The sequence below is a fragment of the Vollenhovia emeryi genome, unplaced genomic scaffold (genome assembly GCF_000949405.1).
Source record: "Vollenhovia emeryi isolate VEMERY1.0 unplaced genomic scaffold, V.emery_V1.0 DF939172.1, whole genome shotgun sequence".
NCBI lineage: Eukaryota > Metazoa > Arthropoda > Insecta > Hymenoptera > Formicidae > Vollenhovia > Vollenhovia emeryi.
This window is the reverse complement of record NW_011967194.1, coordinates 49,020-65,943: the sequence shown is the minus strand read 5'-3', so window position 1 is coordinate 65,943 and position 16,924 is coordinate 49,020. Positions and strand designations below refer to the sequence as shown.

At 48.5% G+C, this 16,924-nt stretch overlaps 1 protein-coding gene across 2 annotated transcripts in view; it reads left to right on the top strand.

The window, feature by feature from the left end:
• The window catches only part of LOC105563666 (RNA pseudouridylate synthase domain-containing protein 2-like), a 143,843-nt gene that overhangs the window by 123,288 nt on the left and 3,631 nt on the right, over positions 1–16,924 (top strand). For both annotated transcript variants that reach the window (XM_012015438.1, XM_012015439.1), the window contains one exon: positions 12,816–12,903. In XM_012015438.1, the coding sequence (XP_011870828.1) occupies positions 12,816–12,903 (88 nt within the window). The remainder of the gene's footprint in view (positions 1–12,815; positions 12,904–16,924) is intronic.

Here is a 16,924-nt window from a genome sequence, read left to right as displayed (position 1 = left end):
TTAGGCCGGCCTACCGCCCAATTCGAGCGCGTGGCGAGATGTGCGCATGGCAATATCGATCGCCGGGCGGTCACATCTTGCCACGCGCTCGAATTGGACGGTAGGCCGGCCTAAGACAACGATTTTTAATAATTAATTACTCGTTAACTATTACGAAAATTGCAATATGGTACAGGACTTTTCCGTTCATCTCGATCCGTTCTACCTTCTCAAAAATTTTGTCGGATATGAAAAGACTCACCCTGTATATTTAATGAAATGCAGTTACCGATGAAATTTGATCGAAAAACCGATAATATTTTTCATCGGATATACAATTTGTTATCATGTAATTGGATTATCCGATTATATTTTAATCGGTCATTTTTCTCAGTGCACAAATTTCTACACACCGCAGCAAACGGTTCGCCGTCGCACCTAATGCAATAGGCACAGTAGCAAAATATTAGCCATCACAACTGACTATTAGCTGTCCATATTTTACACCTGAAGTTTAGTTACCACGTGCAGTTTTTAGCTACGGCAGCTCCATTTTTTTCCCACGCAGCGTTGACTAATTAGTCATCTAAAACCAGACGATTCTCTAGAGTCTCTTTCACGCTGTTCCAGATTCTCCCTTTCGAAAATGTTGCCTCTCGGCTATAAACTGCCGTTTATCGTACCGGTTTTTTTTCTCTCTCTCTCCCTCTCGAGAACTCCTAAGTTGACATCATCCGCTCGAATCACCGCTTGATCGCTGCCGTGAAATTCCTCGAGCCGTCCGTAACTCGAGGACGAGGGAAAGGTCCCGGTGCTTCCCCTCGAACAGCGTGTCCTCCCTCGGGGGGGATTCGCGACGGCCAAGGGGACAAGGAGGTGCGGAGGAGAAACGGCTTCGGTAATCCCGCCTCGAGGGCGAGAAAGCCGAAGCGGCGACCGATACCTCGAAGGACACGACGTCGCTCGCGCGTTTGACGGTGCAGCTACACCGAAGGACGCGATCGTCGGTGTCGCAATCGCGCTTCGGCGACGCGCGGCCGGATAACGCCGAGGTCTTTCGCAACCGGCTCCGTTCGGGCCATCCATCACCGCGTCGCGGCACCGTCGACGTGTCGATTCCCATCGCGCGAGTCCGAAAAATTGTTCCCTAAAGCAGCCGTTGAGTCCTGGAGAATTCTGGTAAACAACGTGGTGTTTGCGACGAGGATACGGGTTAATCGATTCCACGAGCGCTCGATCCCGCGGCGCGCTAATTGATGTAACGAGAGAACCGCCGGTAGCACGTTATCGCGTTTCTTCAGTCGCTCGCGTCGGAAAAACGCGTCCCCGATCGGCCGCGGGCAACAGGGAAGAAGTTTTGCTTTCTCACGTCAGTTGACAAGAAACAGAAGGTCCACGTTAAGTAGAATGGAAATTGCACGGTGGTTCGATTATTATCTGCAGAGCGCGGCCGTGGGCGGAGTGGCTGATTGTTAACTCGCGGAACGGAGATAGAGATCTCAAGGTTTCGCCACGCGTGGCGAGCGCTTACGACGGTAGCGTCAGAGGCAACGGCTTCCTCGACTGGCGCAGTGTCGTTTCAGCGGCGGAGACGCGCTTACCGCTATCGGTTTTCAATTAATGTCTCGGTGTCCGTGGAACCCCCGACCGATGGTCCAGAACACCCTCTCGTCTTTGCGGGAAAACTCGTGGGCGTGACGAGCGTCGAGCACGCTCCGGGCCTTCATTTCGGAATCGTTCCTCGGGTCTGCCTACGTTGTTTCTCTCTGTCTGTCTGTCTGCCTTTCTCGCGCGGCGCGTCCCTCCCGGTGATGCGGGAAATTAGGTGGGATGATTCAATTAGCCGGAAGAGCCTCTCTCTCTCTGTAGGCGAACGATCCGCATCACCGTCAGCGCCGTGTAATTTCGCAGGCGAGTTGGGCCCCGTCGATGCACCGGCAACGTAACGTATAATAGAATGCGCGTTCTCTTCGCCCTCATCTTCGCCCTTCCGAACGATTAATCTTGCCGAGCTTCTTCTCGCAATATCGATCGTGTCACCGGTCTCCATCCTCGCGGAACGTCTTGCGAAATGTCTTGCGGAATGCGACCGGGCCCGGTTCGTAACGTTCGTTGAAGAAGTAATCCGGTTAATATCCGCTTTCTGATCGACTCTCGGCGGATTTGGCCGAGTCACGAGCGGGGAGTAATCAGCGCGGAGATCGATCGCGAAAACGCATGACGGCGTTGCGGTGCAAGAAGCTATAGGGAAGCAGGGGTGCGCAACCGAGGCGCGTTAGGGTCGCGAGACGTAACGCGATGCGTTTTGACGATGACAAGAGACCGCAGAGTCGCGGAGGCGGAAAGCGCGAGTGAAAGGAGAGAGAGAGAGAGAGCGCGCGAGATCTTCCGCGCGGAATTTCGCTAGCGCCGGGCGAGGACAGGAGCCAGAATTGTCGGGCACGTCGTGGAGAACGGGTTGGGCGCCATGCACCCCTGGGCCGGAGCATGGAAATCCATGCGCGATCCGCGAGCGATAAGGCAGGACACCTGCGGGCGCTCTCCTTACGTGTTGCGGACACGAGGGCGAGGCGCAGAAGGAGGCGCCCGACCCCCGACCTCCCGTCCCGATACCATCGCCACCCGGTCCACGTTAATAAATCAACCTGTCGCCGGACCTCCAGTCGCGCCCTCGACCCGCGACACGCTTCTCTATCACCCCCGTGCATCACCGTCGCCGCCGACGCCGCCGCTTGCTCTCGTGTAAGCCTTTGGTCTCGCCGAGACGCGCGCCCGGCTCCCTTCCGGCTAGCTCGCGCGAAAATTGAATAATTTTACGCGATGGCAGCACCGATAAACCGCTTATCTAAATGCGCCCGTACGAGCGGAGGTGTATTTCTGCGAATATGCTCGAGTCAAAATTTTGGTACTATTTTGACACTTTTAAGGCTAATTTACACCTACTTAGCTGACCTATATACCTACATAGACCAGCAATAACCTACTTTGATGGCATTATATTTTTTACTCATCCCTTGAATCTTTAATTCTAAAAATTTACTTTAGCTCCTACTTAAAAGGACTTTAATGCTGAATTGGCAAAAGTAGAAATTTCCGACGCTATCGGTTTCAAAGTAGGAGTAAATTTTGTACTTGCAGCTCGACCTCTTTTACTATCTTAGGTTCTACTATAAAGTAGAATGAAATGTTCAACATAGGACCAAAATTTCGACTCGGGTGATTAAAGGGAAAGGTCTGAAGTTTTGCCGGCGACATCCGTCGATTTTGTATCGCGCGGCCGCGCGAGGCGCACTTTATTATACGCCAGTTCGAGGAAACCGTGAGAAAACGCGATAGGGGGCGTTCGTTTTCCAGAGGTGGAGATTAGGCGGAGAGAGGAGATTACCTCCTTCCCGCGCGGAACGTCCGCGGGGCGCTTTTTTTTCCCACGGTGGCTAACGTATAATTTGCGATGGATTAATCTCTCGGTAGATTTAGCGGTCACGACGTAATTTGAAATTGGCGAGAAGGAGTCGCCGTCTATTACCGGAGGAAGTCACCGCCTCGTCTTACGGTCTGTGTGCCTAGGAGTGCGCGACGAGCTGCCTATGCATGCTCAAACTAATTGAGGATTCTCATGAAATTCTAATTCGACACCGCGGCCGCGTCGCGAAGGAGTCCGTGATGTTGACCCACCGAGTTGATATAATCTGCTTGCGTCTTTGCATTGGCGCCGTCCCCACGTTTTTCCAGCGGTACGTCAGAGGCGCCTTAAACAACTCGTCGAAAATATGTAGCGCTGAACGAACATACGAATCCCGTCTGGCATTCTCGGTGTTTCAAGCGAGAAAAATTGGGAGATAATTATTTTTAAATGAAGTTGAAGACTCCGTGTGTGGACATAAATGAAACGTCGAAAAAGCTATGAGAGCCTAACGTAGGTGGTCGCACGTTATGTTTAACATAAATGATCCTAAGCAGAGCAAAGACTTAAAACATAAAACATTGTTTTAAGAATACAAGACAGCCATTCCGCTCATGTCCTTAATGACGTGAAGATACAAGCCTGCTTCATAGAGTGTCATCGAAGACTGATTTTGCAGTGTCTTCATCAGTTTACACAGAAAATGCAACTAAATGTACCTAGGTAATCGCGTACATCTCCGATAGAGAAAGAGATTGATGGAGATAACGTTAACTAGTCCACGACGATCACGTTTAAGTCAAAGCTTACGCGACGTAGTCACAGTCCCGGCCATTGTAGTGTTTTTCGAGATCTAGGCCAGGTAGCCTAGGAATCTGACAGTTTCCAACTGCAATTAACTCGGCCACGTTCCCTTACGGTCCTCTATGTCAATCGGTCCTGCTCCTTTCGCGGCGTCGATGCCGCCCGTGTCGGACCCGGGCCCGGGCTCTTGTTTAAATTCCAAGTGTTCCCGGGGTGTGTCTCGAGAGCGCATTCCGCCGCGACAAGATCTCGGGATTCGCCTGCAATCCGGCGAAATTAACGACCTATCTGCTTGCCGCTGAACTTGGCCGGGCGAAATCTATCCCGCGGCTTGATCGCTCGATAATCGTTTTACGTCCGCGCGGTCCTTTGTGCCTTTGGGAAATTTAACCGCGGCCTCAGAATCGACCTGTCTGTTTGGGTAACGAAGCGAAATCGCGCGAAATGCTACTTCAGAAAGTAGCTAATGAGTCCCGGGAAAAATCCTTCCTCGAGAGACAACCGAACGATTCTGCGGACGCTCGGGAATCGCGGGAATAGAGAAGAGTTGTGTGAGAAAATAAAATTGCGTCTCGGGATATGCATCAAGTTTAATTTATACACGGAACAATCGCGTGTGTTTGAGAAAAGTATATTTCTATTTGTATTCTATGTGTGCACGTACTCTAATTATAATTATTATAGTATTAGTAATTGGAGCTCTAACCGTCACATAGAGGAAAGTTCTTTATTATGAGATAGGATTCTAATATGAGATAGTAGGTTTTCACCGTCCAACTTCAATGACGAATCCTTTTTCGCGACGATCACACGATCTAACGATGAATTTTCCACTAAACAGACTTCACTCCAACGGCAAAAAGTTAAGTTGTTTGAAATTTGACCATACATTTTACTATGTAGAGAAACTCCGCTATCCCACATTAAGATCTTATCTCATAATAGGGGACTTTTCTCTATCTGTCACTGCCTATATCACTGAAAGGAAATATTTCCGATTCGAATCGATTAAGCCAGACAGCAGTATCGGACAATTATCATATCATTAATATTAACCAAGATAATGGCGGTGGAGCTAGACAATCGGCTGGAAGATGTTGCGGGAAGTCGACGTCGACGAGTAGACAATTAACTGCCGATATAAGTCCGTTCTAGCTGCCGATCTGTTGAGCGATAATCACGTTATTCATTGCACGAGCATTCATCTCGATAGAACTTGATAGTTCGTGCGGGTGAATTCGAATAGTCACCAGCCGCGGTCTCCACGATAAGCAGAGATCGCTTTGACACATTAAAGCGTATTGGACCGAATCGATGTTTCATGCATGAAGCTGTTACTGGTTCCGCGGCGGAAGGTAGTGGTGCCAGTTACATCGATTCTCGACGAACGGCTGCGACTTTATTGAATACGTCGTTAACTCAAATGACAGCTGGTAACGATTTCACGATAGAGACGTTAGAGGAGAATTGTAATAAAATTCGCGCGCGGCAATTAATATGCAGTTTTTTTTTAAATGGCATTAGCATTGGAGGCAATGACACATGTACGTAGACCAAGCATTCCGGTCTCCAGAGCGAAGCCGCATATTTAAGAGTGAGATAGCTATTTTGCGTCTACTGCTTTCTCACTCTAGCTTAAGCATTCTATCACTGCCAGTGAAAAGGTTAGGTACAGTTCTTATTCATTAATGCCCGGACCTCAGTTTTACTAGGATTCACATTTTCATAATCTTTATTCCCATCTATACATCGATGAGTTTCAGGCTGTAGTTCACACAGCCTCTATTGAAGTCCGTGGTAGTACAGTGAGAGAAATGATGATAAAAATGCAAGTCCACGCATTAATGAATAAAGCCAGCGGCACACGACGCTATTATTCCTACTGGATTGCTTACGAGAGCCAATCAGGCTTTAGTCTCAAGTCACCTGATGAAAAACTCTGCATCCTTATTGGTTCTCGCAGGCAACTCAGTAGGAAAAATAGTACCGCGTACCGTTGGCTTATCTCTGTCTCCAACTTCCAGCCTCACTTCATAGCTAAAGCGTATGAATGCTTGGTCTACGTGCGTATGCCGTTGATTGGACGTTTCTCTCTCGTGGCTTGTTTAAAAATCTCTCTTCGTGTTGCAAGATAGTGCGTGCAGCCGACCGTGACGTTTCGTCGAGGTCTAATCTGACGGTACTGACGACCGATGATGACTCTCGTTACGCAAAAGTTGATCGTCGGTGAATTCCCACGGCGACTCGCGCTGATTTCGTTAGAATGTCGTTACCATAAATTTAGCCGAGCCGGCGAAATCTCCCCGAAAGCGGCTCCTCCGCACCGAAACACGGAGTGATACAATTACAGGCGGAGCCAGATGTTGCTCCTCGGTCGCCCTTACGATCGGTCGCGACGGAGCCAACGGCGGCAGCCGGGTACGCGACTGCATTAATGCACTAATTACGTGAATTATATATTAATTTGAATGCGCGCAGGGTCGACGGCGACTAGCGTATCGCGATCGCGTAACGTGACGCGTGACGTTTGCCTCGCGCACGTTATGTACCGCTGATGCTGCTACATTGAAATTACGCGCCTTGAAATTTTCATATCGCGGGCTTTCCAGTCTGCCTCTGTGCAGATTGCACGTGTACCGGCTCCTATTACGCCGCAAATGTTTTTTGACAAGAACGTAGATGCGCCAACGCGTATGATGCGCGAAAAGCGCCGATAAAAACTTTCATATCCCTCTCCGCATTGTAAAATAGAGCAGTAAACGTCGTATTGTATAAACGCATCGCGTCGCGAGGCGGCGATGCGTGATTGCGAAAGTGGAGTCAATATTATTTGGCTATAATGTAGGACCGTATATGTAAAAATACAAGTGAATCTACACACGTATGTATGAAACGAGAGAGAGAGAGAGACGCGTCACATTACGCGCGATCGCGATACGTAGTTGCAATTGACCCCGCGCGCATTCGAATTAATATATAATTCGCATAATTAACACACGAGTGTAATCGCGTCCCGAGTCCCGCCTCCGTTAGCCTCATCGCGGCCGATATGTAACGTGTACAATTCTATAAACATCTCTGTTTACGGCAACGTAAATCTCGATACGTTCGATCGTCAAATACAGCGTGGTAAAAAATAAAAGCGTAATGGAGCTCCGACACGTTTCGAGCGCGTATTTATATAAATAGACGTTGCATATGATTCGCATAGAATTTAAAACCGGCAAAATAAACATTCGTTTTAAACGGAAAATATCGGGACGGCCGTGCATCAACGTCGGCCGCGCGCGGACAGAGTCAATATTATTCGATTCATATATAGAGCCGCCCACACAGCCGCGCCGGAGTACCGAAATTTCGCTAAATTCATTCATTATAAAATCATTTTCCGTACGCTTCCTTGATTTCGTAGTCCGGACTACGGTTTATTCGCGGCCGGTCGCGCCGTGGCCGCCGGCAAATGCGCGGAAAGAATTTTCTCTTAACCCTTTGCAGCGTACATTTTGCAATTGAACCATTTTTTTGCGAAACTTTGTATACGAGGGTTTCCTGGGGTCGCTGATTACGAAGACTACTCAACTTTTTTTTATTGCTAAGATCTTTTATTGCCAAGATATCCGAAAGATGCAAGAAACCCGACCTAAATGCGTTAACTAGAAATTAAATGGCCAAATAGTAAAGAAGTTGAGGTGGTAACGTGGGTTACCACCGTGCCTCAAAGGGTTAAAATGTACCCTGAAAATTGTGTAATCGTAGGGCAACGTGGCAGTTTGAACAACTTTATGAGAGTCTTTGGAAATTTTACCATACATTCTACTAGCAAAATGTACACTAAAGTTAACGGCACACGATACTATTTTTCCTACTGGATGCAGAGTTGTAGATCAGATGACTAAGGGCCAGTTTCACAAACGTCGGTTAACTGTTAACCAGAGTTCAGCCAACTTCCTATCTTTTTCTATTTTGTTATCTAAGAAGAGACAGAGAATCAATTAACCTTCGGTTAGCAGCTAGTTACTAGTAAAACGTGTGGTAAAATTTCAAAAAGCTTTCATAAAATTCTTCGAAGTGCCACGTTGTCCCACGATTACATGATTTTTTGGGATAAATTTTAAGGAAAAATGTGTATAGAAATCCGTGATTTCTATAACAGCGCGCGCGCTGTAACAATCATTCCGGCGAAAGGCTCGCGCGACCCGACGCTACAATTAACAGCGTCCGCCTCTCTCATCCGCGACGTCTCGACGCGGTGGGAAAGGCAACACGCGCGCGACAACGGCAGACGCGCACGTCGCGCGCACGTTCCGGTTAATTGTTAAATGATTCCTCGATCTTTTCGCTCGCGGCCTCTCGGTCGCGCGGCCGGGGTCCTCGCAAATTAACGCGGACAAATCTGTCAGGGCGTATTCGACGCGCTCCCTCCGTCGTCGGCCATTCCCGGACTCGCGATTCCGTTTATCGCGGTCGCGACCGCACCGAAAATAAATCCGGTAGGCCGTCGTAACTAACGAACAATAATCCTCCCGCCCCTCCACCGCGCGCTCTTGATCCCACGATATAACATCGTCGCGCTCTTGCATCATTGCGATCTGTACCAATGCGGCCCTCTCGGCGCGCGTATATCTCGCGGGCGCGCGGAGACGCCCGTGTGTCGCCGCGGCATGTGACCCGGCGTTAAATTTGGAAGGCGCACTTAGGACGTGCGCCGTGCCCGGCGAGCGACACGCAAGCCGATTGTTACGTCGCCGCACCTTTCGAATGTCACGCGAATCGAACGACGGCGGGGCGGATAGGCGAGAAACCGTGGCACGCGACATTTTACACGGATGCAGTCGAACGGAAAATGAATCTTGGAAAAATGACAGAATTTCGGGCGGCGGTCCAAATATCATAATGTCGCGAATTGGGTTCGAATTACGGGAAACCGTCACGTTCACTTCGTTTATACGCGCAGGAAAAAAAGAGTGGCAGATCAATTTTTATAATATACGCAATTCAACCGAATACTCGCATTCAAACAATATTACAGTCTTGCTTAAATACTATAATTGTCACTCCAAGAATACATATAATTATTATGACAATCGAATTGTTATAATCTTCGATTTGAAAGTACGTTATTTTCTATCCGATATTGTTTTCTTCCATTCAAGAAAAGTATTCTTAAATAATAAGCGTATATTTTTATGCTTCGTTCGAGTAAGTTTTTCTTGTTTTGAGGTAATGTAATCTCATTTCAAGATTTTCACATCGAAACCAAGCATATTTTTAGAAGAATATTCTTTTTCTGTGCATATATCGTCCGTTGTAACGTCAATTTTATATCCGGTAATATCGTTAGCCTGGTTATGTGTGTAGCTAATTCGAGAATACTTTTGGAAAAATAACGGAATTTCGGATCAAGAAAGCCAGCGTGAAATCCGCCTGTCGGATAACTTGGTCGATTAGGTTCCAAGTACGGAAGACGGGTGTTCCATCGCGTTTTATTTACAGTGTATCGTTTGCTATAAAGGTAACTTTATTTCCAGTAATCGCACATATCGTTACCTCAGTTCTGGGACACGGCAAATGGAGAGTTCGCGTTTCCATTTGTCACAATTGACGGTGAACCTGAAAGCGGCGGAGCATCTGAAATAGTCGCGCCGGCGTTGCTAAAGATAGGATAAGAGAATCGTTGCGTTTAGCGGGCGCATCGTGTTATCTGACGTCATCTCGACGGGACGCCAATATATAATATATGATTTAATGTTCCCTTCGTGTCATACCGCCACGAAATTCCGTCGCGAACTTTAAGGTACGCCCGCGTGTGTGTTATTCACAACGGAGATACCCCGAGAGTGGCGAGCCCGAAATGCTGTAGCGGAAATGTGATTTACGAGACGGAAGCGATTTATTGCCTTTCGTTGTGAGCTTGCATAATATCGTGTCAGCCAATTGGAAGATAGGAGTTGCTTATTTTCGGTCTCGTACACATAGTACGTGCATTTCGACTCTCCACGCGAGACATGAATTATTTTCCCTAAAGAGAACCCGAGGACACACGGAGCGGAAGAGTGTGTCGAATGAAAACTGTAACGGGCACTCGATTATACGTGCCGCAGGTATAAGTATACATGTGTATCTATTGTATGATAATTTTTCAATGGTTTCTACCTTGCGCTTGACAGGGAAGTGGGACAACACATAGATATCTGTGCGTAACCGATAGAGCTGAAGGATTAGAATAGTGCGTGACTAACACCGTGGGTTTTTCTGTCAATGTGATGCACGCAATAGTGACAAGGCGATCTCAGAGACGTAACGACGCGTTAATCGCGTTCCATTGTTTCAATTCTGGCCGATTAGATTAATAGAGGAGGGTTCTCTACGGGGTAGAATTCTAATACGAGCTAGCAGGTTCTCAACGTCCAAATTCAATGGCAAGTCATTTTTCGCAACGATTACGCGATCTAATTTTCCGCTAAACAGATTTCACTCCAGGAGCAAACAATTCACGGTGGAACCAACAGACGATGCCTATTCATTTAGCGGAAACTCCGCTATCCCACATTAGGAGCTTATCTCATAATAGGGGACTTTTCTCTAAATGTCGCTCACTGAAACGAAACATTTCCGAATCGAATCGATTAATTATTATTATTATGAGGTGGGTTCTTGATACGAGAGCGCAGTGTCTGCTAACTTAATAGGTCATCTGTTGGTTCCACCAGAAATTTATTGCCCTTGAAGTTTGTTCAGTGAAAAATTCATCGTTAGTTGGAAACCTGCTATCTGATATTGGGTGCCTGTCTCATAATAGGGGACTTTCCTCTACGCACCGAAGTACAATTTTAGGCGATTTTTAGCGACTGTCTGATACATACACTAAAGTGTACCAGTGCACACCATAGACATAATATATCTTTCACGTAGAAAAGGACAAGCTCTGTTTTGTGCTATTTCGTTCTCTTTCGTTCGCATGTAAACAAGAGAGAACGAAATAGCACGAAACAGAGTTTGTCCTTTTCCACGTGAACATCCACCCCCCACTGCTCAAATAAAGGCAAACGCTCGGTCCAGATATATCATATCTATGGTGTACACTCGTGGTTTATGAGTGGCCTTTCCGCCTGAAGGAGGACGCTAAAGATATCGAATAGCAAAATTGATTTTAACAAAATGAATTGTTCTGCCGGAATGTATTCCACTTAACGGCTACTTTCAGGTGTAAAAGCATTCATGACGGCCGAGTGTACGCTCTGGTACACTTTGACACACGTATCAAACGATCGCGAAAAATCCCCCTGTTATTACGTTTTGCGAGGTGAAAACTTGTCGCTCTCAGCCATGAAATGCCATTATATAAATTTGCCCCCGATCTACTTTTACGATTTAACAACGGCTCTCGTGGCCTTAGCACGCCGCGGTGTACGTCTTCGCGGCTCGCCGGGTCTATTCCGGGCCGTGATTCACATGAGAATGGAGCTAACGATGCATCGACTCGCGATTAGTTTTCGAGAGAGAGAGAGAGAGGGAGAGAGAGAGAGGCGCGGCGGCCCTCCGGGATTTTCGCCACGAGTGTCGCAATTTATAAAGTTTACGAACGTCTTGCTCGCCAAATTGAATTCTGTTTGTCACGTGTTTTATCCGATATTCGCAGCTATCCGGCCTTCGTCGCAAACGCCATTTATCGTGAACGAGGCACTTTGCAAAGTGACGGGAAAAGATTTTGCAAATCCAATCTCGATGCGCCGAAGGCTCTCTTTCACCCTCCTTCCCTCCCGCCCTCTTCTTTCTCTTCCGCCGCGGCGCTCCTTCTTTTTTTTTTCGCCCCCTCTCGAGGTCTCCTTATTGTGCGCGCGGAGAGAATGCACGTGCACAGGACACGCAGTGGGCGCGACCGTAGTTTTGCGGAGTGGAAATGCATTAGGTAGATGGAACTCATAATTGGGGCCGCCGCGTGCACGTGCATCCACCCGCCGTATTTATTTCTTCTTTTCCCCCTTATTTTTTCGGGTTTATTTCCCCCTGCTCGCCCATACCCGCTCCGTCCCGCCGTCTCTCCTCGCGCGACACCCTTCGCCCCTCGTTTACCACAACGTTTGGATAAAAGCGCCGCTTTTATATTGCATTTCCGCGACGCCGTTCCCGATCCTCTCCCCGTCGTCGGCTATCCGCGCGCTTTTGCGCCTCGCGGCGGAATCGGCGCGATTTCCCCGCCTCCCGCGGTCGGACGATGCGCGCGCGATCGATCCGCACGCGCGAATAGAATCGCGAAAGGGCGCAGCGCGGGTGTCGGACCGCTGCCGATCGCCGGTACCGGATCGCGATAAGCCCGACGGTCCGCGACTATCAATCGGCGATCGGCCGCAGCCGTTTCTCCCCGCGCATTACGGTAATTACCCGCCCGTCGGACTTGATCACCGGTTAGCTTCTATCCAAGTCGGTACTTCCCACGGGCGCGCCGTCTACTCACGCGAAAGCCACCCCGGCTTCTCGATGCGTCTGCCGCGTGTACGTGCGAATGTGTGCGCGTGTCTGCGCGTGTGTCTGGCTGTGTGTGTGTGTGTGTGTGCGTGTGCGTGTGCGAGGCGTGCAAGCGCAAACGGAACAAAGCCACGTTAAGCTGGTTGCGATTGGTGTGTTGCAGACACGAGGTGCCTGTCACCTCGGAGCCGATCACGGTGATACACATGGACGAGGACGTCGTCGTGGTCAACAAGCCCGCCTCCATCCCTGTAAGTGGTGTACTGCCAGAACTGTACTGCCAGAAAATTGTTTGTCGTATTGTCCAACGAGCACGAGAGTACACCCGTACACTCGCATACACACACTGAAAAAAATTTCTGGTTGAATATGGACGAATCAGATAATTCCTTTAGGATTTACCAGAATTCCTTTAGGATTTACCAGAATTCCTGTAATCCTACAGAAATTCCTTTAGGATTTACCAGAATTCCCGCAATCCTACAGAAATTCCTTTAGGATTTACCAGAATTCCTTTAGGATTTACCAGAATTCCTGTAATCCTACAGAAATTCTGGTAAATCCTAAAGGAATTCTGGTAAATCCTAAAGGAATTATCCGATTCGTCCATATTCAACCAGAAATTTTTTTCAGTGCATACACACGCGTACACTCCCCACACACGCACGTTACTCCTCTCGCATGTTCTCCCCGATAAGTTTCCAACCAGCCTCCAAGTCGCTTGACGCTCGAAGCCGTTTCGGCTTCACCTGAAAAATCCCAGAAGCCGCCGACCGCGAGTGCCGCGTGAACCGCCCTCGCTGAAAATTATTCCCGGAGCAGCTCGCTCCCCGCGGGTTAAAGGCCCGCCGTCGCCGTTAAATATAGAATATGCCGAGTCTATTCTTTCGCACTCTCGCTGATGAAATTTTCCATCGCTTTGTCTAAATGTATATACGTACGTCCGAGCGGTGCCCCTGAAAATGAAATTCTAGCGCGCCACGAGCGGGGTGCGCGCGGACTCTCGCGCCCCTTCAACGGCCTTCTGATTTCATTAGCGTTACCTTTATTTCCCTCGCTCGCTCTCGCCGCCCTTTCTCTTCCTCGACGCGACTAAATCGCCGCTAACGAGTCTGTTTTTCAGACGGCGACTGACAAAACAACGCGGTTAACAGACGTACGCGTCAAATGCCAAGGGCCCCTGACGAGCATTCGCCTTTTTAAAATGCAACGTTTCGACGTCGCCCGCCGGCCGACCTCGGTCTCTCCTGGCACTTCGGCATACGGAACAATCGTGGCGAGAAAAAAGAAGCGTGCAGAGAGAGAGAGAGAGAGGGAGAGAGAATTTGCGCACGCACGCGGGGCGGACTCGCGTAAATGTCCCGCGGTCGCGGTTGCGCACGGGCGCGCGAATAAAACTCGCTATTAAAATGTTAATCGCGCGCATTACGGCGCTCGCAAATCACGGATAATTTACTCCGCGCTATTATTGCCGCTCCGCGATAATGTCGGGCGCCCGGGCTCTCGGCGCTGTAAAAACACGCGGTTAAAGGGCGAGAGAGCGCGCGCCGTCGTCTCGCGCTGGTGAACGCAGTGCCGCCGAGGGTCCCGATGCATTAAACCGGGCGATATCCGGTGATTCATTTGGATTAACGATCACCCCGGTTTCCTCGGAGAACGGAGTTTAAGAGGCCCCTTTCGTTTTCCACTTGGCGGCAATTTTCGTCTCGGTTATTTCAATTCGCGACAGTAATGCCGCGCGCGCGACGACGTATGCAGCTGCTGGAAAAAAAAATAGAGCTGCGCAAAGTGTCCAAAGAGAAGACAGCTCGCGAAACCGACTTACGAGACTTTAACGTGTCCTTTTTTTCTCCTCTTCGTAGTTTTTCCTCTCCCCGTTCTCTCTTTCGCTCTCGCAATCGTTAATTGTGTGTGTGTGTGTGTGTGTGTGTGTGTGTGTATGTATGTGTGCTCTGGGAGAAAAAAAGGCAGCAACCCATTTTGGGGCCCACAATTAGTAATCGAATTATTTGGATTGTCCGTAGCTCTAATCTTTTACGAATTTTACCCCGCGCAACTAAAAATCATAATTAGCTATTCTACCTGTATCCAAGATTTTAAAGTAACACTAATCAATTCTCTCAATTAGTTCTGTCGATGTTCAGTAGCGCAAAGATAATTTTCACTTAAGAGGCACTAACCGAAATGTTAAGTCGCTAAACTACAAAAGACAACGGTCAAACTTTTGTCGCAGAGTAGAGTTACGAACAATCCAAATAATTGGATCACTAATTGTGGGCCCCAAAGTAGCTTGCTGTCTTTTTTTCCCCCAGAGTGTGTGTCACACCGCAGTGGTTGCAGGTTTTATTAGCCTACGACGGACCGCGAGACTCCGCTCGGCGATAAATACAGTCGCGCGAGCGCCCGGTATCGCCCGGCGAAGCGAGGCTCGGCCACTTTTCCTCTCAAATGTCACCGAATGCACACTGGTGGTGGCCGCCGCGGGGGGGGATCGTTAACGAGAACTTGCGCAACAAAACAGCCGGGCATTAATGCAGAAATAATCCGACGCGCAAATACGCTCGGCGCGAGCGCGATGCCGCCCCGACTTAATTGTCGCTTTCGCGTCCGTTTTTCTCGAGTATCCTCTTTCACCTCCGTGCCGCCCCGCCGCGAGGGGACCTCTGGGGTCGCCCGACAATTCGGCCGAATTAATTTTCGCACGCGGACGTCGTTAAAATCGTCGCGAAATCGCGCGAAGGCACGACTTTCGCGTCCCTCGAGCAGATCGCGATTAAAATCCTTCGGCTGTTCACATTTCGCGTTAATTTTTCAAGGCATTTTAACGTCGACGCGCCACGTTACGATTTTATAAAATTTAAATTACGTTCATTTATTTATCGCGGGGGCACTGATGGAGAAGAGAAATTCGATTACGTTTCCAGATTACGACGATCGACAAAGTCACACACACACACACACACGTTCGGCTTTTCACATTTTGCGTTAATTTTTCAAGGCATTTTAATAGCGACGCGCCACGCAACAATTTCAAATTACATTTATTTAATTGTCAGGAGGACATTGATACGGGGAAGAGAAATTCGATTACGTTTCTGGATTACGACGATCAACAAAATTACACGCAACAAAATCATTCGGCTTTCCCGGTTAATTTTTTAAGTCATTTTCACGCACTGCCCCGAGTCGAAATGTTGGTACTATATATTTTCACACTTTTAAGGATAATTTACACCTACTGAGCTGATCTGTGCACCTACGTAGACCAGCAATAACCTACTTTGATGACATTATACTTTTTACTCCTCCTTTGAATCTTTAATTCTAAAAATTTACTTTAGCTCCTACTTAAAAGGACCTACTTTAATGCTAAATTGGCAAAAGCAGAATTTTCCGACACTATCGGTTTCACAGCAGGAGTAAATTTTGTACTTGCAGTTCGACCTCTTTTACTGTCTTAGGTTCTACTATAGGTATAGTAGAATTAAAGGTTCAACGTGGGCCAAAATTTCGATTCGGGGCGTCAGAATTTTATAAAATTCAAGTCACACTAATTAATTCATTACAAGAACACTGATGGGCGAAAGGAATTTCGCTTCCGGACCCCGCTGCGAGAAAGCGCGGCGGAAAAGCTCGTTGCGCGTACGTCAGCGTGAAAAGTTCGGGGGTTCGTTCCGGAGCTGTTGAAAATTTATTCCGCGACGGAAGGTGTGAAATTCCTGCGGCGGGCGAGTATTATAGAAAAGTGCCTTCGATCGCCGGATTATTGTAGCGGTTCGCCGGGGCCGCGCTGAGGGCCGTTCGATAGTCGACGTGTATTATTATTGTGCATACGCGGACCGTGGTGCTGACAGACGCGCGCGGAGCGGACTTATCGGGCCGGGAAGAGTCCGATACGATCCGCCAGCCAGTCAGCCAGGCCAGGTCGCTGTACCTGCAATACAAATCCGCATTGTCGGCCGGGATGCATAAAGCACCGCCGTTCCTGTGCCATGCCGATTCGAAACGATGAACCGACCCTCCTTTGTAGGCGCGATTGCTTTTTGTCCCGAACTTGCCAACAGAAATGGGTCGATCGCTCTTGTGCGGATGCATATGATCGTGTGTGTGTGTGTGTGTGTTTGTACATCGAATTTACATTGGCCACATGCCGCTAGGCACGCGAGTACATTTAAGTGGTGTAAGCTCCGTAAATCTACCGTCCACGTCTCATTTCCCGAGGATATTCTGGTTGCTCGGTGAAAAGTCCAAATCTCGCGAAATTGCGGAAGA